The 26,801-nt window shown below is 41.2% G+C and overlaps 1 protein-coding gene across 1 annotated transcript in view; it reads right to left on the bottom strand.

The window, feature by feature from the left end:
• cntn3a.2 (contactin 3a, tandem duplicate 2) overlaps positions 1-3,363 on the bottom strand; it is a gene marked incomplete at both ends in the record, with an annotated part of 34,872 nt that extends 31,509 nt beyond the window's left edge. The window contains 2 exons of the mRNA XM_083895635.1: positions 2,604-2,739; positions 3,309-3,363. Coding sequence (XP_083751761.1) covers positions 2,604-2,739; positions 3,309-3,363 — 191 coding nt within the window. The remainder of the gene's footprint in view (positions 1-2,603; positions 2,740-3,308) is intronic.
• Between the last annotated feature and the right edge of the window lie 23,438 nt (positions 3,364-26,801).

The raw sequence follows: 26,801 nt of genomic DNA, 5'->3' as shown, positions 1-26,801 counted from the left end.
GTTAACAAATAATAATAAAAAAAACGTTTCAAAACATGATGTTAATTCAGTGATTAACACAAACCCCATTATTTAGGAAGAGAAGGCTTTACTTTTCTGCAAAGGCACTGTCTTTTTTTGAAATGCTATTCAGAAATGGTGCATTGACGGGTTCAAGAACAGAGCACTTTTCTCAAAGCAAGCAAAAATAAAAAATGTTCCCCCCACAATCACATTCTTCTAGTCTGCTTTCATTAAGTGGGAATTGCAAACATAGAGCTGAAGCCTATAATTGCAAACCTTCAAAAGTGGTCAGAGACTAACCTTCAAAATAACTTTTCCTGCTGCTTCAGTTATATTTTGTACATTTGCTATAGCTGTGTCCCGGTATGTATCAAGATAAATAATATAACTTCTTAAGACATTAAGTTGACAGGATCTAAAGGGTTGTCTGTGTCCACTTATATGCATTTTGCTTATTCACCACCAGTTTCACATCTTTGACTGGTTTTGAGGTGGCAGTTGAAAAGCAGCTAAAACTGAATTAGTGAGTTACACTTGAAATACAAGTTGCATCTGTCTGTCTATGACAGGCATATCTCGCTGACCGTTAGTCAGATCGCACTAAGACTTTGGATATGGGTTGAGCATGGTGTGCATCCTTGATTTTTTAATTTTTTGGAGGAATTTTAAGTGTTTAAGAGTGATTCTGATTTATCACGCTGCACCAGGCAGACAGTGGCTCATCAGCAGTGAGTGGGGAGTGGGGAGGTGGTAGTGAAGTTCACCGCAGAACATGGTACGATGAGGTGTCCATTTCACCAATATGCAAGCACATATTTATTTTGCGTTAGCATGGTATTACTTTGCAGCTAACTTGGTGAACCTGTTTCCAAAGGTAAGCTAGCGAGGCTACGATTAGCATTAGCGTAGGGCTAACATAATACAAGAATGCTACTACTTTGCGGCTATCTTGGTGAACCTGGTTCCAAAGGTAAGCTAGCAAGGCTACGATTAGCGTTAGCATAGAGCTAACATAATACAAGCATGCTACTACTTTGCAGCTAACTTGGTGTACCTGTTTCCAAAGGTAAGCTACCGAGGCTACGATTAGCATTAGCGTAGGGCTAACATAATACAAGCGTGCTACTACTTTTCTGCTAACTTGGCAAACCTGTTTCCAAAGGTAAGCTAGCAAGGCTACGATTAGCATTAGCATAGGGCTAACGTAATACAAGCATGCTACTACTTTGCGGCTATCTTGGCGAACCTGGTTCCAAAGGTAAGCTAGCGAGGCTACGATTAGCTTTAGGGTAGGGCTAACATAATACGAACACTGTGCAACCTCATTAGGCACAACGCAAATGTTTTCATTTTCAATTAGCATTAGCGTAGCTTGCTGTTCCCACTATAGGAATACATACTTCCTACGGGCACTGCACTAGTGTTTTAAACACATGTTATCTGAACACCTAGACTTTTCCAGTTGATATCACAATCCCAGGTCAAGTTACGGTTAAACGCGGTGCCTTCTGCTCAGATTTTCCAAAAACCCAGCATCCCGTGGCGCACTGTGAAGAGGATGCTTTTCCATTATATGAGATGTGGTTTTCTCCCATGACTTATTACGCAGCCTCACTCAAAGTGTGCATGATGTGTGTGAGTGTGTGTGTGTGTGTGTGTGTGAACTTTGAACATCTCACATCTTTGAAAGTGACAGCAGAGGAAAGGGGAAAAAGAGAGGAAAGAAGAAGGGGGTGGGAGCAGTGTGAACCCATTTACACTTCAAGAGAAGAACCAGAGAGGTGCTGAGGGCATGCAGAGCCTAGCGCAGCCGGTTTGACAAGACGTCACGTTTAACATGCTCATTTCACCTTTAATCAGTACGTGGAAATACCTGGTCTTAGGCAGGGGATGTGAAAAGCCTGAAATAATGAGTGTATGTACTCCCCACCACCATCATTCAGCTCCTCCATGCTCGTCCGTGCTTCAGTTATTTCAATGTTGAACACCAAAGACACTTGTAATCAATGCATGTTGGTGCCAAATGGCGTCTTTAGCAACCGACACGGGTCTCATGGCATCTTCATAAGAGGTAGGCAATCATTAAGATGCTGTACATGTGTCACTTAGATAATATATGGTGAGACACAATCCAGATTCACATTTCGGTCGAATTTGAAGAAAATAAATACAAGAGGAATCGTTAAAATAGTGTTTTCAGAAATGGCTGCCAGGATTTATTTATTTATAATGTGAACTATCATTTGAAATATAAAAGAATCTACACATTAAAAAAAGAGATCCCTTTAAATACATGTTTTAATGCCGATTTTATTTCCCAGTGCAGCCACACATTAGCTTTTCCTGTGCATGGTAATCTTACAGTACTAGTATTAAACTGCACCTAAAATGTTTTCAAAGATGAAAGTCGGGAGAGAAATCGGGAGAAGGTGCCAGTGAGCTGCTGATTATGGGGCTGAGTCCTTCTATGCTCGTTAAAAAAAAGAGCAATAAAATGGTTGTGTATGGTATTTGGGATTCTTGTTATTTTTTTTTTATTTAAACTTGAAATAAAAATCTTGTTTTTTTACTGCTCCCAAACAATTTGACGATGCTCTCACCTGTACTGAGGAGACGGCGTTCCTTTAGCGTCACAGGTCAGGGTGGCTTCTTCCTCTATGGAGTCAACAGGAATGAACAAGTCACCTGGCTCCATCCTCCATCTTGGTCCATAATATGATCCACTGTCTAGACAGTCTGTCAGACAAACAGTAAGCGTCTCAGCGTAGAAACAGAGAAAACGGGACGTTGTTTCCTCCATGACTGCCTCTTATTCTGGAGGAGGCACTTTATTTGATGGGTGAATAAATATGTAAATATGATCATGAATACATTTAATAAAATTAACACCTGGATAAGGATTCCACCACGGGAGAGTTGTTGAATTTTTCAGTGAAATTAAAAACTATCGCACATTATATCTTAAGTATTCGTTAATTTGTTATGATTTCAGAGTAGTAATTGTCCGTGTCTCTAATCTTGGTGAACAGAGGTGATACTGTAATAGTCTGTGTGACTAAGAGTTTCCAATATTTGCTGAGTAAAGTATAAAGGCGAGGAGGCGATGTCAGGCGAGTGAAGAAATAGATTGAGACATTGTGTGTGTGTGCGCTGTGAGTGGAAGTCAATACTGTGGATTGTTCCTTTAACTATGGCCATCCTATCAACTCTGACACTGACATGATTTTCTGCTCCTCACCTACCATCCCACAACTGTAAATGTCCAAATATGAAAGAATCATTACTCATATAAAAAGGAGGTTTACCTGCCAGACGGTCAATGATTGATAACAGCAGAAACTGTTTCCATAGCAACGTCATCTTTGGCAGCCAAGGGCAAATGAAACTCTCATCCAATAAGCTTTGAAATGGCACTCTTGTTCACTGAGGGAGGGGAGCTTGACCTGTTGGAACAAGGATTGTGCCCCATGAAAAAAAGAAAAGAAAATCATCAATTTCCAACACTTTTATTCCACTTTCAATATCCTGCCATTTAATTACCTCTCAAACAGAGGAAGCATACATTTTAGAGGCAGAAATACTATATAATGACAATAAAACTGAACATGGAGTTTGGTGTGCGGAATGTGTCGACCTGTGCAGGCTCACGCTTCTACTCGGTGAAGATCCAGAGGCACTCTATGCTCTGGGTGTGGCCAACATGTACCCAGAGATGTCTGAGGGTGATACCAGAGGCATATGGAAAGAAGCCCATGCCAATCTATTAGGGGAGCGATCAACGCCTCAGCTCATCCTTCACTTGGATGGATTCACTCTCTGGCTGCCTGAGGAGACTTGGACCTGGGAATTGGGTGCCATCCAATCAATTAGATTCATCCACAGCAGCATGTGTCTCCCCACATGCTGCGGAGAATCAAGGCGGCCCGAAGAGGAAGCCATTCCACCCAAGTCCATAATCAAGGGCAAGTGCCTGTCTGCTTGGAGCACATGTTGCAAATTGTGATACACCCGCTTCTCGAAGGAAGAGCCACGAGCGCGGGCAGCGACGCAATCGAAATGAAATGTCATACGTGCACACAATGAGCGGAGCGGCGGTAATAATGCTGCGTTTAAGTGAGCAGTCTCCCAAACAGAGTTTATGCATCTATGTGTAGATAAATGTCACCTGCATGAAAACAAGCACTGCTGCTCTGCACATGCAGAAACATAAATGTCTTTAAAGACGCGTTCAAGACATATCGAAGGGGCAGAGACAGATCTTCACACCAATATGCCAAATGTCACACAGCCCACACAGGCCCACACGAGTCACGTTTCTCACCGTGTACGACATACATAACCCACTTGTCTCCACACACGCACGCTGAATTTTTCAGTTGGAGGACATGAGCCAACAATGTGTGGCTCATTTGTGGACTAATCCCGGGGCAAGCCCGCATCAATGCACTACTTATGGAGGGTCTAATTGTTTGTCAGCTGCCGCGATGTCAGATCAGACATGTGGGGTCTCAGCCAGGATTTTTCTTCCCCCCACCTTTCATGTTTGCTCACTCCTTTCTCTCCGCCCAAAGTCTGCAAAATTGGATTGGTACGCTTCCTCTCAGAAAGAGCCCCTGCATGCCATATCTCATTGATAGGCCCACACTGTGCAAAGTGCTGGCACCTCAGGACTGGGAATGTGTGTGCGTGTGTGTGTGTGTGGAAGGTACAGAGAGTAGAGAAGGTACAACTGTCGACTCCGCATGTTATGGTTTGCATTTATAATGAGCAATCATAAATGATGGCACTGTGAAACAGCTAATGCCAAGGGTTCAGGTTTTTTTTTTTTTTTTTTGCAGATCTAATAAATAATTTGCAATTGGAAAATATCAAATGTTGTCAGTGACATTACACAGAGCGGACTAATCAGTGATTCACAGGTACATGTTGTATGAGACACAGATGCACTCGCACAAACGCACAGCTATACAGGCAGAAAAAAACAAACAAACCGCGCAGGCTCCACTCCACCCACATTCACACACGCAAACGTTCACACACTCATTCTCAGCTTGCACTCAGATAATGGTGCTAACGATGACGGTGACAGAAGGTGGTGAGAAAAGCTAAATAGGGTGAATCACTCAGAATCATCGAGGGTACCCACTCCTCCACCAACACACCACTGGGTTAATTGATGCAACACACACACACACACAAAAAAAGTATGATCACAATATCTACCACCTGCCATCGCACTCTGCCTGCATCCAAGTAACACGCTGCTTGAACAAACAGCCCTGCTCGGAGAGTGGGAGTGTACTTACTTTTAAGGTCTGAGTTGCATTCATCACATACATTCCAGCTGACATCGTGACACACCAGATACCAATGTGCCATTACCTGGTGTGTGTGTGCATGTGCATGTGTGTGTGTATATGTACACATTTTCGTTGCCTCTTCAGGTAGATAGATCTTTTCTGGTATAAACGCTGACTTTTCAGGAACAGTAGTAGTAGTCATGGGAACTAAAGTCTGGTGCTAATGAACACAAGTTACTGCGGTCATATTCTACCATTGCCTTAGACGCTCTCACTCACTTCAACTTCTACCGAGCCCTATGTCAACTCCAGTATCAGCTGACATAGGGCGAAAGGTGGGGTACACATTGCCGCAAAACAACCATTCAACCTCACACTCAGCGTCAATTTAGTGTCCAATTTGCCTAATCCTCAAATCTGCATGTTTTTGGACCGTGGGGGGGAAACTGGAAAACCTACATACAAAACCTAAGAATGCAAACTCCATGCAGGAAGACCCTTGTTCCGACTGTATCGCGAACCCGAGTCTTCTTGCTGCAAATGCAAGAGTGCTAACCGCTACACTCTTGCTTCACTGGTACACATTTTTCGTCAACCTCCTGTGTGATCGTTTTGAGGCTTGTGGACCCAGACTCCTCCCCCTTTTATAAACGTCGTAGGTGTCGCTTCCTCGCCTTTCTCCCCCCACTACTTGGAGCATGGGGGTGAGTGAATGAGAGGCTTGTGTCACTCGCTCAGCTCTCAGTCCACTTCTTGGCATTTTTCCGAAATGAGGTGGGTGGAGTTTGCGTCAGAGGAGGAGGTTGATTTAGTATTGAAGGTGCGGTTGTATGAGTTATCGGCACATTATCAACTGTGACTCTGTGGATTCAAGTTCTTGAACCGTTCACTATCCCACACCAAGCTCCGTACAGAAATCCCGCAAATTTTAGCTCGTGGGGACACAATCGTTTCTGATTAGTTGGGTCAATCCGAGCTAAGGATTTCAAACACCACAGTCGATAACGATAACAAGTCTGAACTTAAAGGAGGCAGCAGAGAATCAACATCTCCTGTGGTTTGTGATGTAAATTCCCTCGTTTTCTCCGTGGGCGCTACACATACGTATATTATAGGGTTCCATTACAGAAGTGGCAATTTTTGTATTCCTTCAGTGCTGAGCTGTACATGTGTGGGCACTGGCGGACGTCCTAACATAACGTCTAGCAGGTTTCCATGGATATCGTCTTCTTCACAGCGTCTTTTGACCAAAAACGTGCCACCAACAGGGATAGAAAGTTTTCTACCACAAGAAGCAGTCGCGCAATTCTTTTCCGTGGCACTCCATGTGGGTCAACAGCGAAATGGGCAGATGATAAAGATTTACATCACGCCGCCGACCTCTGCGCATACACAGATGTGGAAAAAGTCAGACCCAGGCCTTAAGCGCTTATCAAAAAACAGTTTTTCCTTCCGTGCCTGCCAACAGTCACGTTATCAATGACAGCGAGTGTCCAGGCTCCGGGCTGGTTGAAGGAAACACAAAGTGGCGTACAAACCACACTTTAAGCCAAGGGCTAAGATTATGCTGAGGCTGTCCAAGTGAATGAAAGTCAATGCAGAGTCCAAATAAAAAAAATAAAAAAAATTGTGCACACCTCTGTGTGTGTGTGTTATGAGATATACAGCCAGTTATTGCCACAACACCTCCCAAGGTTTGCTGAAGTTGTTTTTAATTTACATCTCAACAACATCCAAGTCCTTGGAAAAGAGTTGAGCACAATTTTCTTTACACCTTTATCTCTCGAAGCCGGTGCAGACAAGCACCAAGTCAACCCAAGGCCGATTTAGCACTAAAAATGTGTGTGCTGTGTGTGTGTATGTGTGTGTGTGTGTGTGTGTGAGTGTGTGTTTGCCTGCGGTTGCACAATTCAGAGGCTGGGGGTAAAGATGTGTATCACACCAGCTCGGGAAAAACAAAGAGGGTAAAATATCATGCCATTTCATGAGAACAACGTTCAACATACACACACACACTGTGTTGAGTAAAAGGCTGCATGCCCCTCCAAAATCCTGACTAGTGTGTGTGTGCAGGTATTGGCAGCAGTTGGGTGAGCACGTCTCTGTTCCAGCCTTAAACAAACGTTTATTATAAAGTGCATCATTTTAGATATTGATCGGCCAGGTCTGCGCAGCATGAATGACATATGACGATGTATTTAGAGTTGATTCAAATGAAAGAAATGTAAATATCACAGTGTAAAAAAAAAAAAAAAAAAAAAAAATGCTTTCTGTTATTGATGCACGTTCGCAACTGCAAAGCGCGCGCATGGGCTATTTTTTTTTTTTCTTACCTCTTATCTTGAAATATCTTGAGAGCCACAGGAACCGAATTCAGTCCTCGCGCATAAAGCGACACATCGATCCTCCATGGAAACGTCGTTTAAAAAAAAAAAAAAAAAAGAATGAAAAAAGAAAGAAGAAGAAGAAGCAATGTCTGTGAGCCGCTGGTCAGTCAGCGTTTAACCACACGCCATAACGCAGGACGTATAAACACACGCGCTTCATATCGCTCCCCACCAAAACACACACACACACACACACATGCACACACACACACATGCACACACGCACGCACACACTCCCGCACAACACCCACGTTGTTTGCTGTGCTGAATCACATTTGAAACATCCCCAGTTCAGACTCGACTCTCAATTCTGTGTTTCAAATCTCTCTGGAATCCAACAAACGCAGCTCTGGGTTTTGGAGTGAATCTCGCAGAAATGATTTATTGTGCGCATCAAGTCAGCTCCTCCTGTGAAGAAGAAGAAGAAGAAGAAGATGATGATGATGATGAGGAGGAGCAGAGCAGCAGCAGCAGCAGCAGTGATGGGGAAGAGGAGGTGCAGGATGGATGGAAGGAAGGAAGGAAGGAAGGAAGGCGCATCTGGAGGAAAACTGCGCCCCCTGCGCCAAAACCCCAATATTGCAGAATAACTGTGAGCATCCGATTATCACCACACACATATAGTCATCTACTGTGATGGAAGCATAACAGTGGACATAGCTCAGATTTCAAAAAACATAAATTAAAACACAGAAGAGAGCTTATGTCCAAATGCAACACATATGTATGATATATCTTGCCTTTAAAGATATATATATATATATATATAATAAATAAACAAGAATAAATCATGTATCGAACCCTAACAATCCGCAGAACATCATGCACTTTTTTCAGCTAAGCCTCATTGACAGTGTGAAGGTCTATGTCCCTCTAGAAGTTTTAGAGACACCGATCCATGCTTTTATACCATCCCTGTACTTTAATTCCCTGTGTGTGGGTTTAGATCAAAAATCCATCCAACACATCCAGCTATAGCCCAGAACGCCGCTGCTCACCTTTTGACTGAAAAAAGAAGAGAGATGACGTCACACCTGTCTCCACTGGCTTCCTATTCGTTATAGGATTGAGTTTAAAATGTTATTGTTGGTTGTTAAAGCTCTTAATGGTTTGGCACCATGAGCACCTTCTTCACACCCCATCCCCAGCTCTGAGGTCTAACAACAGGTTGCTTTTAGATGCGCCAAAAACGACCCTTCGCTGTAGCGGCCCCTAAACGACTAACCGATGGAAATTACATCTTCCCCTACCATCGAACATTTTAAATCACTTTTAAAGACCCGGTGTCAACCCGGACACTTTACTGTTTTACTTTTATGTTTTATACCTTTATGTTTTATACGTCGTTGCTGTGCCTTTAAAGGTGAAGTAAGTAGTTTATAGTGACATCTAGAGGAGAGGCTGAAATTTACAACAACGAACTGCTCCTCTGCTCACCCCCTCTCTTCCCTGAGCGCTATACGGTATCCTCAGCCGGTCAAATGTCGTCCTCGTCGTCTTTCTCTCTCCAGCTGACCAGTACTTTTCCACTCTGTTTATACCTCAGACTTCCTGCTCCGTCAGTGGAGGCAGGACTTCCGCTACAAGTAAAGCGACGCTTGATTTGTTCTCTCGGGTTTGTCCTTACAGGCTCCGGTAGAAACATGGCGTCTCGCTGCTAACAGCGGCAATGCAATAGCGGCCGTGACCATGTTATTTTACATTACTTTTTGAAACACTACGAAAATGAAACAAAAACTATTATACAGCGACTAGACAATGCAGGAGCACATAAGTATGTATGAAAAAGTGGATTTTGGGTTATATAAACCCATAAATACTACGTAGTGTCCCTTTAACTCTGTAAAGCCCTTTGGTCAACCTTGGTTTTTTTTAACTGTCCTGTGGAAATAAAGTTGACTTGTTCCCTAACTGGCTTGGGAAAGGGAGGGCAGAGCGGAGACTAATCAGTTTGTTGCAAACTGCAGACAAAAGGACATACTTTGGACTGACTAATCAGAATTCCTGCTGAGCCACAAAGAAATAAAAGTTCGAATTTGTGTGTCAACAGTATAGATCCAGAGAACCAAGCTGCCACGAGTCAACAGTCCAGGCTTTTGTTGTCGGTATAATGGTTTGGAGAATGTTTCCTTGGCATACGTGGATGGTTTAATGTACTGCTGTGCTGACAATGTGCATCCCCCCTCTTTCTTCTTATGGCAACTTCCAGAATGATAATGTACATAAATGTCATGGCGATGACAGATGATTCAGAATTCAACACCTTTGGGATGTGAAAAGAAAGGGGGACGTGTTACACGAGTGTTCACGGAAATCATCGTTATCACTGTGCAGAAATTCAAATGTTTCCGACATCTTGTGTAAAATGAAACGAAGAACTAAGGCCGTCGTGAGAGCAACAGATGAAATGTAAATGAAGAGGTCAGCTAAGTCAAATGCATCTCATAAAAAGAAAAAATGTTAGTCACAGAGCTCAAAAGCACTCCACTATGACCTTAGTGGAAGCAAAAGAGCTTCATATGAATCAGATGATTCAGAGCAACAGCGGCGCTGTTTTTCTACCAGTTGCAATGACTTAGTTAACCACATACACACTTGACCTTTTAAAGTAAAGAAGAGCTCACCCTCCTGCGTTCCGTGTTAAAGCAAAGCATACAGCTAAGAGGCTGCTCGCTCCAGCTTCAAATAATGGAATCGTACATGTGTGAATCCCATTGGATTAAACTGTGTTTCTCTACAAACAGGCCTGTTTAACCCTAACACAGCATTTCAGCTGCTTTTTTCCATTACTGTGTTATATAGGAATGTACTATATAGAGTCTTATATCCTTTTTTTTCTCAGCACAATCTAGGCAATCTGATGAATCTTTTTTTTTTTTTTTTTTACCAACTATATAAAAACACCTGAGCATAATTACTCAAAATGTTTAAAATCAGATTGAATTTGTGAAATATGGGACTACACGTCACAGTGGAAAGTTCACTTTGCAACCACTATCACAACTAAAAATGTGATGTAAAATGATCATACACATAAGAAGACATAGAAAACACAGTGTCCATATAAGAAGTTGTGTATTATTCCCACGGCAATTTACCATCCGTGATCCGTGTCGCGTGAACACAAAGGATTAAAACCCCTGATTCAAACTTCTTTTCATCTGTTGTCTAAACTGTCCATGTCTCAATTGTTTTTGAGATGGTCCGGTTTCCTCCCACAGTCCAAAAATATGCAGATTTGGGGCTGAGATAATGTAACACTCTAAATTGCCCATGTGTGAGAGTGAATGGTTGTTTGTCTCTATGGATGGAGTGTCGACCTGTCCAGGGTGAACCCCACCTTTTGCCCATAATGTCAGCTGAGATTGGCACCATGACCCTTATGTAGAGGACAAAGCCATGGAAGATGAGTGGGTGAGGGAAATGAGAGATAATCAAAAAGTCTCCAAAAGTATATTTTGTGAGAAAAACAGTCTGCTTTGGTTTTGACTTTCTTCACCAGTCCCTTGTTGACTTGAGCGTACCTTCATTTTGCACTCAAGAAGCAGCATGGAATCAGCTTGTGAGAGTTTATGAGCTGGGATTGGCTGCCAGTATTAATATGTGGGGTCAGTGAGAGCCATTGGGACTCAAGCATACATGTAGCAGGAAAGGAATATAATGAGTTGCAAGTGGCTGAAAACATAGAGCTGCGGAGTGGAGTGTTGAAATTGCCCTAAAAAATGTGCGAGAGAGGCTTGTTCTTTGTGTGCAAGTGCTGGGGCTTGAAATGGGGGGTGGGGGGGGGGGCTGGACAAAAGTCACTCAAGTTTATTTCTGATTGGAGGAGACTGAAGTGTTGCGGGTACAACTGAGCCATTTTTCCACTGCAACACTCAGTGCATCAATAATGCACCCAGTTGTTATGCAAAGGAGCAGGTACCATTGGCCAGAACAGGTGCAAACTGATCTATTGATGATATTGATATTAGTGACATCGTCCCCTGCCTTATTTCCTTTTTACAAAGAGGAGGGAAAATGAATGTGGAAATAATAACAATAACAATAATAATAAAACATATTACCTCAGATTTACAGTAATAAAGTTTTCCAGCTTCGGTGATCATAACTGACCCACCTTGGACTGTACCAGCTGCATGCAGTGGACCTTTGTTGTCATGGTAACAATAGGTGCATTCCCATGGCAGTGGTACCAGACCTTCATCCTTATGGTTACGATTAATCTGGTATTTTTAAAAAAAATTTTTTTTTACAACAAAATCAAATTGAATACAGAAGGCTTTCATTATCATGGTAACAATATTGTTCAAAAAAATAAAATACAGTTCAGGTTGTTGAGTGGATATCGCTGAAACGACGTCAAGTGTCCATGTATTTCAGCTTTAATTTTACACATGGTAACTGTCGAACTGTGTTCAAGACTCTTTTACATTTTGCCTGTACCTCGAATTAATAATTAACAATAACTTCACTGTGTAGTATATTTGACTGTACTTCAATTTAATTGTATTTGTATAGTGCTGCCAACATACATTATCTCAAGAAACTTTACATGGTAGACTCAACCTTGTAATTATGACAGAGAAACCCAGTAGGCACACAATTAGCATGCACTTGGCAACAGTGGAGAGGAAAAAAAACCATCTCTGACAGGACCAGACTCAGGTGACTGTACAAATATCTGCCTAGACAGGTTGGGGTTGAAGAGAGGAGAGAAAGGAGAAGGAAGGGGGGGGGGGGGGGGGTGAGTGAAAAATAGGATGGAAAGGAGAGAAGAATATATTGGAGAGATAGAGACCAGCATGATTTGATCAAATTATTTCTGTACAGGTCTGTACAGGTCTGCCACATTTAGAACACATTCCAACATTTATTAAAACATTGGTGAAAAACTGTTACGTCTGTATATGGTTTCAATATACTATTTGTTTTAGCTTGGATCAGGCTGTTTTTGAAACCCGCCTTAGTTCCTGCATGCGTCCGGAGGGAAGGATTGTGAAGTAGAGCAGTGTAGTGGGTGGGTGCTGTCTTGTGATATTGTGTTTGTGATGCGTGTGATGGCTCTGAGGTTTTGCTCTGAGAGGTTGGGAGTGGGGAGTGCTATTATTTGTGTGGCTATTTAGCTTGTGTGGGTGAGCTTGTTGTTTTTTTGACACTGAGCATAATATTGAAGAAGCGTGTGGAACAGTGAAGCAGCATAGGCTGAATAATGCAAACTCACTATCTTTAATAACAATTATCATCATTGCTATCATCTTCATTAACCTCGTCCAGGGTGTGACACACCGCTTACACCCGACATTATCAGGGCAGATCCTCATGTGACCCTCAGAAAAGCCATACAGTGAGAGTGGATGAGAATAATATGAACATTAGCAGTAATTGGTAGCAATAATATAATATATAATGATATTTATAGCTGTAGTATTTGAGCTGTGATGTTGAAGCTTTGGAATTAAGGATGAGAACAAAGAGATATAGGGAGGGAAGAGAGAGGAAGGGCACAAACTACAGGGAGGAAGAGAAAACAAAGTTATTGTCATGATAAATTGTGAGTGCTGAGAAGGGGAGGAGGGAGGCAGACAGTGCTGCATAAAGCCTGTTCCCCCAGCAGCTTTGGCCTATGGCAGCACAACTTAAATGATGGATCAGAGTTCACTTGGACCAGCCCTAACTATAAGCTTCACTGAAGAGGAAAGTTTTAAGTTGAACTTTAAATGCAGTTTAAAGAGGAAAGTTTTAAGTTGAACTTTAAATGTAGGGAGAGTGTCTGCCTCCAGGGAACACAAAGTGGGAGCTGGTTCCACACCACACTCCCGTTCTACTCCTATGGTTCTCTGGGAACCACAAGCAGGCCTCTGATCCAGGCCTTTGAGATATGACGGGGGGACTGATCACTTACTGATTTATATGTGAGGAGGAGGATTTTAAAGTTGTATTCTAAAAGTATAAATAAGGAGCCAGTGTAATGAGCTCAGCACTGGTGTGATCTCTTTTCCTATAGTTCCCGTCAGTCCCCCTGCTGCTGCATTCTGAACCAACTGAAGTTTCTTTTTCGGAGCATCCTGATAATGATGAGTTACAGTAGTCTGGTCGGGGAGGTAATAAAGGCAAGAACAAGCTTTTCAGCATCCTTTGATGACAGGATGCTTCTGATTTTTTTTTTTGTTATGTTGCGCAGGTGGAAGAAGGCTGACGCACAGACTTGTTGTGAGTCGAATGACAAATCTGGGTCAATTACAACTCCAAGGTTCCTTACAGTTGAACAAGAGGCCGTGGTAATGCCATCCAGGGTGACTATTGATGTTTACATTATTTATTTAACATAAAGGTTTTGTTTGCCACTCTACATCAGCATGTCTGTCCATCACGGGGGATAACTGTTCTTCCTTTATAGCTCTGACTGAGGTTTCTGCTAATGTGAGTGTTTACTCCTGACTTGTCCTAGTCAAGGGTAGAAGGATGTTGTAAATTGTTGAGGTTGTAAAGCCCTCTGAGACACATTTTTGGGCTGTATGAGGAACATTTACTTCAAGTACTTATTCAAAAGTGCAATTGCCAGCTGAAAGAGATTTGGTTGCTGTGCGCTCGAGTTGCAGAAGGCTGACATTTCACTGTTTTTGATAAGCATCCGCTGACAGCTTTGGTTTGTGCTGAAAAGATCTATTTTCAGTTTGGAAGCGAACTTCCCTCGCTTCCGAATCTTTTCCCTTCCACTCTCATTCTCCCATTCTCCAACAAACAACTGCCCTTCATTACTCTTGTCGGTCTGTCCGTGTCTCCGAAAACACTGAATAACTCTTTTTTACTACGACAGTTACACTTTTGCACCCTCTCTCACAATCACAACAGAAACCCCATTACAGCTAAATTGCTTATCCTCATAGTAGGGCGCGGGTTCCTTTAACATGGCCGGGGTGTCATTAATTATGCTCCATGCAGCAGTCATTGACATTTCCTTTAATTTCACCTGTAATTTATTCATGCTCTTCAGTCTTGTTGTGAAAACCATTCTCCACAAAATATTTTATGCCACTCCTCTTGAGGTCCACGGATTACCCATCTTAATAGCAAACACCCGAATGTATTAGTTCTTTCAGTGTATGTGTGTGTGTGTTTGATGGCAATGAGCATTGTGCCACGAATGCATGTGTTAAGCTGCAAAAGTCATTAGGTCTTATTTCCCAGCTATTAAGAGGGGCTTGATGTACATTCTCCTGTATTACTAGGCTCATCTAATTTTGGGAGAGCACAAAGCAAACTGCAAGTGGTGGCAAGATCTGTGCTTATCGCACAATGCAGAGAGGCCCCATGCTTAACCCACTTTTGGAGAGAGAGGAAAATATCACCCGCTTAATTTGCTCACTCTGCAGGTCGGTTAACAGGCAGCAAAACACAGCAATTTTCCCAAAAAAGCGGGCGGAGAGAATTTAAAAATGCTCACGTGTCAAATGGGTTTTAAGATGTTAATTATAATGTTTCTTGATCACGGAGCATTGCTCAACTCCAGACTGCACACCTGACAGAAATCATTGAGGCTGTGTGTATGCAAGCATTTGAGGACCAGAAAGTGGAGACTCCTGTACGACAGACAGAAATACACACACACACACACACACACACATTCACACACAGACGTGCATGGGAAGAAACAGAGGGCAATTTGTCTCTTGTAAATGGAAAGTAATTTGACAATTTGTCAATTTGTCAGGACTGGAGGAAGCACTATATTGTTTACTTTATTATTTCATGAAAGATTTAACAGCCCCAGCTACAAATATGTAAACTTGCATCACTTTCACTTGTGTTGTAATCCTTTTTTTTCCCCCAACAAAACCATAAATCTTCTTCCCTTTTCTCATAACCATTTCCTATATTGTATTATAAATCTGACCATGAAAACATTTCTCACCTACGTGACTGTCAATCTAAAATGATTTGGGTGTTTTCTGCAGTTAATTTAAACGCGGGTACACAGCTGCTCGCAGTGTTCTCTCTTTTGCTCTCGCTCTCTTATAACCTCAGCCCATTTCCCTCATTGGTTTTTTCTTTTTTCCTCTCAACATTTCTGGTAGCCCTAGTTCATTAGCCAGACTGTTTTCAACAACCTTACATAGAAGACTAATGGGCTAGCATCCCTTTTATTGCACACTGCATTTCTATGGCTGTACAGGTCCATTACTTGAGAGAATCGAGAATTTACTCTGTTCTATAGGGCGGCCTTGCAAAGACTAATGAAGGAAAATATCTACTTTGAGATAAATCTTTCCCTAGGTCAATATTTCTTTCTTTCTTTTTATTTTTTATTTTTTTCTTGCTGTCTGCAAATGGGATCTGCAATTAACAACCAGCAGAGAGGTTTGACCTTGGCTCAGTCTGTCTGTTTATGTAAATGCATATGGCAGCAATACATTCATTCATCTGAGTAAGTTAAATGTATAGATTTGACGTCTCTGAGTTGAACATGGCCAAGGCAAAAGCAATGCCGTTTTTAAACATTAATCAATGATCAGATGTTTGAAGTGCTTTGAGACTTTGTCTCATTATACTAAGAGACAAATGTTTAAGCCTCGATAAACTGAAATCTCTGAATGCCTTTTTTTATCATTCTGTGACACTAGACAGGCCCATAGTAAACCAGGCATACTGTATTACTCGACATGTGTGATGTGGACGCTTGCTGTAATGAGGGATGAACAGCGCATGAGCCATAAAGCAGAAAGCTTTCCCTGCAACAACAGATTGAGGTATCCATTATTATTTTGTCATCTTGCTCTATTACACAAACTAATACAAAGTGAGTGGGCGCAAAGATGTGGAATTTATAGCAGCACGTGTTACACTGAGTAAATGATTGTGTCACTGATGATCTCAAACACACTTTCTTTATAGTGTATTAATGTAAATTCGTATTAATTACAGTATGAATGCTGTGGATGCAATTCAGACTATTAAGACCAGAGGTGGAAAAAGTATTAAAATATTGTACTCAAGTAAAAGTACCAATACTTTGATGAAATATTACTCAAGTAGAAGTAAAAGTAGTCATCTGAAAATGTAGTCAGGTAGAAGTAAAAAGTAGTTAATTTGAAATGTACTTTAAGTAAAAGTTACTTAGTTACTTTGCGTGGGGTGTGAGGGTAGTAGAAATATGACAAGGGGTCAGAAATCCAAAACTATTTTGGAGCTCACACACCCGGCGCGGCACAGGATATTGCGTTATTACTCAGTAATGGATAGGATTTATAAAGTAACACAATCAACACAAAGTAAGCACAATACTTGAGTCAATACGTACAAAGGTAAAATACAAAATCCTGATTTTAAATTGTACTTAAAAAAATACAAAATACACAAAAAAAGTATTCAATACAGTAACTTGAGTAGATGTGTTTCTTTACTTTCCACCTCTGATTAAGACACATTACATAACGTATCTAAACTGAATTCAGCTTTCTATTTACATGATATACAGTGACTCATACAAAGTAAAGGGAGTTGAGCTCATGGCTATAGTTGCACCACAGACTGTCAGAGGTGTTGATTTAACTCACCGGTCGTGAAGAGGCTGCAGTTTGGAGGGTTATTCAGTAAATGTCCCGTTAAGTGTTTCAGGTTGTGTCGATGATGGGCTACTTGTGACCGCTGCTCTTTCGCTGAAGTAGCTCACCACCAAAGTGTGCAATACGCTTCATTATTATACGATTTCACGTGTGGCAAAGCAGCAATTTCGCCACTGACAACTGTTAAATCAGAGCGTCGCACAAGCGAGGCATTTTCTAAGCTGAATTTTATGCCCAGCTTTACTGTAACAGAGATAAGACAATCCCCGGCTTTTAAGTTTACTTAGAGTTTTCAGATTAATACAAAACAACTTTAAGGAAAAACACAGAGGCCACAGAGTGTCTTATTCTCGGCAGCAGTACATCACCCTCACAGTAATTTGGGGTTTAGTGTTTGTCTCAAGGGCTCTTAAGCTGTGTTTGTGCTCTGAAACAACAGCCACCTTAGAGTTGCTGGTTGTGAATTTAATAGCTCGCCTTCCTCACCCATGCCAGAAATCAACAGTAGAGTTTCTCACCGGAGTTTGTTGATGGTATCTCTACCTCTAGGCCAACCTTGAAGTTTTGACAAAATTAAATTGCACTGGCATCGTCATTTCCCATTGCCTTTATGCCCTGGTTAAAAAGGTCCTTAAATCCTGAAGTCGCAATGTTGGCAGATTTAGACTCACTGACAGTAGCCCTGCACTGAGCCGAACAGAGCAGAAAACACTAGGAGAGGAGCAGGTGGCAGCTGATGTTACTGCCCACATCCTCATGTCAGTCTGGATAGGCATTTCCCTGTGCGGCTCATTTGGATAGACACATTAAGTGATAACTGAATCAGAATTGCTTTGTTGGTGCGGAGAGGAGACAGTGGAGAAATGGTTGGGAAGAGGAGATTGTGAAACAGCAGGAAACCTGTGACACGATGTGAATTTTCATACGACAAGTCTGTCCTCTTGTCATATCCAGAGATACTTTACCTGTCTGCGGGATAGAGACGTACAGATTTAAATGAATGCTTTTAGCTCTTTCAAACTCCTTCATATCCATAGAGACCGACAAGCCTCATGTACCTCTTGTTTATGCTCACCTAGACACTCCTATGTTCAGGATTTGCGGCTGTTCTATTTGTTTAGGCAGCTATAAATATTTAAACTGTAAAACTGTTGTGGGGGATGATGCAAAAGTACTCTCAGCTGAATATTCATTACTTATAAATATTTTACCTCTTATTTCACCAGCTCCCCATTGTGTGTGTGTGTGTGTGTGTGTGTAGTGTATGCTTTACAACTTTATCAGCCATTATCACTGACCATGTAACCAGTCGTCCTCACGGAGACTGAAACATGTCAAAACAAGGCAGAACCTAATTTCTGAGGAACTGGTTAAGTTTAGGGTCACAATTAGGAGTGTGGTTAAGTTAAAGTTAGGTTTAGGTATGGTTATGGTTGAGGTTATAGGGATAACACTTTTTTTTCAGGCTGCCCACAGGAATGGAAAACAATGCAGTGTGCTCAAAAACAGTATCTGCACAAACCTGTGTGTGTGTGTTGCGTGCATGCAGGCATACAAGTCAGTATGTTGTTTCAGGGGGTTTGGTTTCGCTGGCCAACATTATTTTGTCTGACATCTGTAATCGATAAAACCACTGGACCTACAAGGTCAGCCTATACCTTACGTGGGCCTAGCAATTTCTCGCTGCTCGAAGCTGCGGGAATGGGCTGTAACAGCATATTTTATTCTATTAAACATTTTTTGGAGAACAGGATTTGGCCAGGACGGAGACAATATTTACTTACAACTTTAATCTAACATATTTTAAAAAAGAGGAGCTGAACCAATTTTTTAAATCATTAAATTACCTGCAGGGACTACATGTTGTAGTGGTTAACACTCTTGCTTTTGCAGCAAGAAGACCCCGGGTTCACGACCTGCTCAGAACAAAGGCCTTTCTGCATGGAGTTTGCATGTTCTCCCCATGTGCGTGGGTTTTCTCCAGGTTCTCCGGTTTCCTCCCACAGTCCAAAAACATGCAATATAGGGACTATAGGCAAATTGGACAGTAAATTGACCGTAGGTGTGAGAGTGAATGGTTATTTGTCTCTTTATGTGGCCCTGTGACGGACTGCATGCTAAGTGGAGGATAACAAAAAATCACCCTTTCCTCATCAAGCTTACATAAATTATACAAAATGACCCATCACTCTTTCTGTTTTCTGAATAATAATTGGTTTACGTTTAGGCAGACGTTATACAGCGAGCAAATATAAAAAACAAACCATCCCAAGCTGTCTTTAATTACACTAACACAATACTCGACAAGGAATGAGATTAATTATGTTGTGTATCTCAATAATAATAATAATAATGATAATAATGGCAAGAATAACTAGCACACAATGCTTTAGCTTTATTAGAAACATGCTACCTGGCGTCTACTTTAACCCTTTTCCATCACTACACTCTTAGAAATAAAAGTGCCAAGTAGAACCATATAAGCTTCTTCGGCTTGTCCTCATAGGAGAACCCTTTTTGGTTCCTGATAGAACCTTTTTTAAAGGTTCCATCTGGAACCCTTAGTGTTACTAAGAACCCTCTTAAAATCCCTTGTTCACGAAAGGGGTTCCAAAAGGTTTTCTGGATCAAAATGTTTCTTACTGGAACCACCAGTGTAACCAAGAACCTTTGAAAAACAGCCCTCGTAGAAGAACAATTTTGGAACCCTTATTTCTATGTGTGTGTATGCTTAAACCTACAGTCTATAAGAATGCGCAACATAGGGCATCTTATATCCTTTTTTTCAGCACAACCTATAGGAAATCTGATGAAAATTTAATTTTCACTATCTATATAAATACTGAAAAGTACTCAAACTTGATTGAATTTGTGAAATCTGTAAATATGTCACAGTTCAAAGTTCACTTGACTCATTTTTATGAACAAAAAGAAAAGAAAAACGGCCTAATTTTGTGACCTCTGCACAATTATTGCTACTTTATATCACAGCTGAAAATGTGATATAAATTGAATCACGACTTTGACTCAAGAACACGTAAGATAAAAAAAAACGCATTTAGTAAAGCCCTAAATATGTGACCTATAAACACAATAGTTGTGTATTATTCCCAGCACTAAAGGTTGATAAAACATTCCTTCATGAGAAAACAAGGCCATCGGAGTCAAGCGGAGTCCTTCACAATGAGAGAATTAGAGTCTGACGTGTAAGTGAACGTGACACTATAATGAAACAAACACTGAGGGGTGGGTGGGATTTATCTCGTGGATTTAAACACACATCATGGATGTATACAAAGCTGCTGGCATTTGTTTTGGCACACTATTCTCAAGCGTTCAATAAAAAAAGATCTATCCAGGTGATTGGGGTATAGGTCCAAGGTGCTGACTGCTGTATGGATTTTCAATAGCCTCATTTTAATGACTGTTTACTCTCCTTACTGGTCAATGCCTCGCAGTGATTCCCCAGAATTTAACATACATTAACAACCACCGGCTTATATATTATATAGGCTTGCGTTTAAAGACAAACAATGTCTCTTCTCTGGTTTGAAAGAGGTTTGTGTACACAGTATTCTCAAGAAAATTTAAAAAAACATCAAACTCAAGTAGCTGCTGAAGAGCAGTCACACTCGTTGTTGTTGTGTTGACTTGAACATTGTTGATGTAAAATGATGTAGAAATAGTGTAAAAAATTATTCTAATTTTTTTTTTCTTGTTTTCCACACGAATGAACATCTGCTTGCATCGTGAATTTTTACAGACGATCATTTGATGATTACGGGTGAACACATCTGTTACCCGACGCAGTCGCGTATCGTCGCATTCGGGATGTCAAACGCATGAATTATTCAAATGCCTTAATCAACATGAAGGATCCTTTAATGGTCAACGTAGTGACACGCAAAGCAGAAAATCTATCCGATAAGATTCATTAAGTGAGTTTGCACTCATTAATCTGCATTTTACAGTAGATTTTGAAACTTTAGTGCAAACCGCTGCACAATGTTCAGATAACAAAATAAAGACGGAAGAAACTTTGACAACCGCTGTTATTCAAAGGTGAGGTGAGGTGTTAATTGGAAGATATGGTGCACAAAGTTTCGGGGGATTTGAACAAAGCAGAATTAAAGCAACGATGACAGCATGTAATCATTGGTGACTGAACACTAGGACTGTCTTGTTGTCCATGTGCACACGTGGACAGGGAGAGGAAGAGTGACAGATTCCCCAAAATGCACACAAATTAGAGCATTCTTAACAATTCACTCTTCCCGTGGGTGCCAATAGATTAGTAGTAAGCTACCTGTAACGGTGCTTAGTGCTTGTGATGTAACCTCTTTTATTCCACTGCAACACTGATACACTCTCTCTCACACACGCAACCACACATTCACACCTCTGGGTGTTGAGGCAATAAACGAGGTTAGTCAGTTTTGATTGCTCTTACATTTTATTCCAAGCGCAATCTCTATTTTGTGCCCATTTCAGTTCTATACCGTTGTCCATGTGGCAGAATGTGAGAGAATTGAGAGAATTCATTCCTGGCGCAAGTTGGAAGATGTGACAAGTCGAGTCCTCACAATGTCTTTGACCATAATAAAAAACAACAGAAACCCCCCCCCCCCCAAAACACACACACACACACACACACACACACACACACACACACACACACACACACACACACACACACACACACACACACACACACACACACACACACACACACACACACACACACACACACACACACACACACACAGCTCTCTTCTGCGATACCAGACACATGTTCAGTATTCTGTGAAGCATTCTCCTTCAGAAAGAGAATTGCTCCACACAGCATTAGCTCCTTTTCTTTTTTTTGCGCACTCCTTTCTTCCATTCTGGGGCTCTTTTATGAATCTGACACTTAAAAGGAAGGTTGGTGGATTGAGACAGTGCAAAGGACACCTGGGCTGCGCATGGCGGATACATATTGGATATTGTGCTGAAAGGACTGGGTGTAGAGACAGATCCCTAACATCTTCCGGTCAGTGTGCCCACATGCTAGGCTTCAATACAAAGAAATGTATAATTGGATGATTTCATACAGTGAGCAGCAGTTCAGCCTTCTACTATGGCTAATCGTTGAAGTGTCACTTAAATTCCAAAAGAAATGGCAAAAAATAGCCTGTGCAGAAACCATCGTATGAATTGTATGGGCTATAATTCAAGTTTAATTTGAATATGTGAGGTTTCTTTCTCTGCCAGTTATGTTCCACATCAATGAAACCTTACATTCACTTAACTTAACATTTGTGCCGCAACCAGTGTTGATATGTTTTGTCCGCTTTTTGCCCGTCTTCTCTTTCATGCCTTTTCTCTGCCTTGTTCACCTTTTTTTCGCTGCAATCATCTGAAGGTCAGTGCCAAATTAATACACAGGCGAACACAATTTAGGGGAGTTAGGTAACACGCTGCCAAAGATGTCAAATTATGCAGCGTGATGTGTTTTCTGGGGCAGGTTGAAACATTACACTCAAAATTAACTGTAGCTTGCCAAAGTGTCACAGGTTTGATAATATGCTGCTTTCTTAACAAGTCACCAGGGAGCCATGGTCCTTAAAAAATATGATAATGTGGCAGCCACTGGCAGCTTACAAGATAGTGGTGAGGACTCAGTGTAATCTGCTAGATCAGTAGATTCAGTAAACTGATATATTATTTATTATTTGAATTGCATTTGTCAGTCGATTGAGATGACACACAACAGCACGGACACCACGGGACGCATGCTGTGCTCCGAGGTGCCCTATAGAGCAGAAGTGTCAAACATACGGCCCGTGGGCCAGAATTGGCTCACCCAAGGGGTCCAATCTGGCGGTCTGCTCATAATGTGACACAACTATATTTGTCAGTTTCAGATACCTGTGACTCCATGTTTTGAGCCTTTGCAGATCCACTGTGATCTGTAAGTTGTGATGCACATGTACATATTGCTGAAATTCATTTTTCTCAATACATTTCAGTTTTTTGTAAAATAGATTATATATAGATTATATATAATATATATAGATTATAGATTATTGTGGTGTTATTGTTCTCGTCCGGCCCACTTGAGATCAAATTGCGTTGTCTGTGACCCCTGAACTGAAATGAGTTTGACACCCCTGCGTTCAAACCATCCTTATTACACACCAGTGTAGAGAATACACACATGCCGTCACAGGAGCAGTGGGGGACTGTATGCCTTGCTAATGGACACCCCCAGCAACTGTGTCCATCCCAGGATTGAACCTTCCGTTATGAAAAACAGTTCCTTTCCTCTTAGCCATGGGCTGCCCATAAAAAAGACAAAAAAACCCTCTGAATTGGAAGCTCCCTTACAACAAACAAATCACTGCCGATGGTAGAAATCCTGTTTCACGCTCTAATGCACCAACACAGAGTCTATCCTCTGTATATATCCTTGTGATATGCAAACTTTGTTTGTTTAAAAAAAAAAAATAAAAAAATGGACATACATTCAGATTTATCAGTCAACTCACATTTCCCCGGCGTCCCTGAAAACAGATAATGTCAAATGATGTTGTATTGAAAGTGAAAGTAAAGTAAAAAAAAAAAGAGTTACTGTAAATAATTTCCAGCTTCCTGAGCGTGTTGGAGTAAAGCTGTGGAAATACTGTGGATCATTTCACAGCTATCCTTGTTTGCGAGGCCATCTAAGATGTCACTAGGGGGCATTGTTAGACTGCATGAGGAAAGACCTGGTGCCAGTGAAATATACATCCATCACCATGGCAACTACATTTTCTCGTTCCTCTGTGGTATATCTTTTCGCATGTTTTGTCTGTTTCTAAAAAAAGGAAATATGACAGGGGGTCAATGTGAACTACCATTGGGGGATTTATTTATTTTTTTTGCCTAAAAATAATCTGCTGCCAAGGGTGTGAACCATCAAGGAATCCACAGATTTCACTTAAACAGCAATGAAGTGCTTTGAGCCCAGAGAGAAACACAACTCAGAGTAAAGATTACAGGTCAGCACAGCACAATGGATTTATAATGGGTGTAAATGTGTGAACTCTGTGTGTGCACTGGTAGAGGCACATCATAAGTTCACTGCTGGTTCAAGTGGTAATTGGAACGTGAGGGTTTTTTTTTTATTACAGCCTTACAATAATGTCGAGACCTCGTGAGCAATTTTCTACGGTCTCGCTCATTCTTTATTTACTAACTCAAAAGTTTAATCAGGGCTTTTTGGTGTATTTAAAAAACATGTCCACCCTAAATCTGGAAGATTTTCTTGTAGGTTACCAAGGTCTTACATTTGAGCCACAGTTGATCATGGTGTGTTTGTGTGTGTGTGTGTTTATTTTTTACTTCTTTGGGACCTAAAAATTGTCCAGGGAAAAACTTTCCCTCAACTCCCCCAAGTACCTAGTCGCGACTAGGAACTTTTCAGGTTACCAGGAACTCTGGTAACCAGGTATCAGGAACGCTGATTGGTGGAACACATTTTGCAGCTGTTAAAGCCAATGTGGCTGAAATGCAAACCACCTTTAAACAAGAAGGAGAAAGAAGAACTCATTAATGTCGCTATGAGTCATTTCAAAAATATGGAGCAAAAGAAAAGGACAAAGTGGACAAAGAGATCCGGGCTCTTTTGAGCGTATTTGCTGTCTCTTTTGAGTCGGCAACATGAAAAACAAACCACCCATTAGTGGTAATTCTTTTTTTCCCCCTCCAGGTAAACAAGTTCCTGGTAATAAATGTTATTGGAAAAACGGCTACGGAGACCAAAACCTGGTTCTAACGAGGCAGGCAATTGTGGTTAGGGCTAAGGTAGATCCAAATGAATGGAAGTCAGTGTTGTGTCAGAAGACGTGCTACGCAAAAACATAAGTGTGTGTTTGTGTACTCGTTTTGTTGCATTCTTGTTTCGTAAGCATATATTTAAGGGGCCTTGCCAAGTGCCATGGTGTGCTCAAGAGTTAAAATCCCTAATTTACACTCTAACAACCGTGTTTAGGTGAAGGTGTTTACAGGTGCGTGTGTGTGTGTGTGAAGATTGTTTATTTTGAAATTTGGTTCTCTGATTACAGCAAGGATAGACGTACTGCATTTGCTTCGTTTACCGTGTTTTCAATACGTGCACGACAAAGTAAGCAACAGTTATAAACACGGACATGGGGCAACAGATGTTCACCAGATGTTCACCAGATGTATGAATACACTGTACAAGTCCAGCCAGTATAATGACATATATGTTCTTTATTAACCTATCAATCATTGATAAACCTTAATGAATCTTTGTAGGTGGAAATTTCCCAACAGACAGTAAAACCCTAGGTTTCATAGTCATAGAAGACAAAGACATCCAGTAAAACACCATATATTTGAGGCTGGAACCAATTATTTATTTGTCTTAAAAAAGAAAAAAAAAAAAAAATCAATTTCCATTATTAATTGGTAATAAAATGAAAAGAATCATTTCAGCCACAACTGAATCCTCAGCTTACACATGCTTAAAGGGGACATGTTATGCAAAATCAACTTTTTAATCATTTAAATCCTTATATTTGGGACTCTGGAGGCCTTATCAGTCGGCAAAGTGTGAAAAAAGATGACTCACTCATGTTTTGTGGTCCTACAGGAGATAAAACATGCAATGTTGACCAGCGCTCACTGGGACATCACAATGCGCTAAATTCCTGGAATTGTTGTCTCCCCGAGCTCCGCTTTGTCCGTAAAACAGACGAGAGTGCTGGCGAGGGCAACGGTATCCGAAAAACCGTAAGTCCGCGAAGTCCTTGAAAAGTTCTATTCTTGGCTCCACAGTGCAGCACAGAGTCCTACACAAACTTCCAGCCTCAGAGGATTTATCTCTCCAGGGGATACATGTTATATATGACGGCAATGTGCCTGCTAGAGCCTGCAAATGATCACTTTTCCAAATGCTAACTGCTGTTAGCTCCCAGTAGCCTCTGTGGCTGATTGTGTCATATCCTGTCCCTTAAGTTTAGTTTTACTTTTTTTTTTTTAAGGTGGACCTAAAGAGATACTACTAAACAGAGTGTTCTGAACAGGGCTGTTTTGGCATGTCACAGACATGTTCATTAGGACACCAGGGAACTAGTTTAACTTGGAGAAATAGGGTATAATATGACCCCTTTAAAGCTGAAGATGTTTTATAAGATCAAGTGAGCACAGCCTGGCATTACTCAGTGCTGTATGCGTAAGATTGTTTGTGATTGATTTTTTCTCCAAGAATGCTCTCCCTCCTCATAGCTGGACTTCACATTCCGTCAGACACTCCAGGTGACAGGATGTTTCAACAGCGCTACAGTAGAAAAAAAAAAACAACAACCGGTAGAATGTTGTTTTATTCTGGTTAAGTGCTAATTGTGTTTGTCATCTCCAAGAGCTGATATAACAGGGTGTAAACTAATACTGTACAAACAGAGCAGAGGCATGTTTTCATGTTGTCCTTTTTTTTTTCCCCACCTCCTCTCAATGTTTCTATGTGCATATCGTGAATGCAACGTAAAAAGGCCTTTTAGCTG

Source organism: Microchirus variegatus (assembly GCF_963457635.1).
Source record: "Microchirus variegatus genome assembly, chromosome: 9".
Lineage (NCBI taxonomy): Eukaryota > Metazoa > Chordata > Actinopteri > Pleuronectiformes > Soleidae > Microchirus > Microchirus variegatus.
Note: the sequence above shows the minus strand (reverse complement) of the source record. Positions and strands in the feature narration are given on the sequence as shown.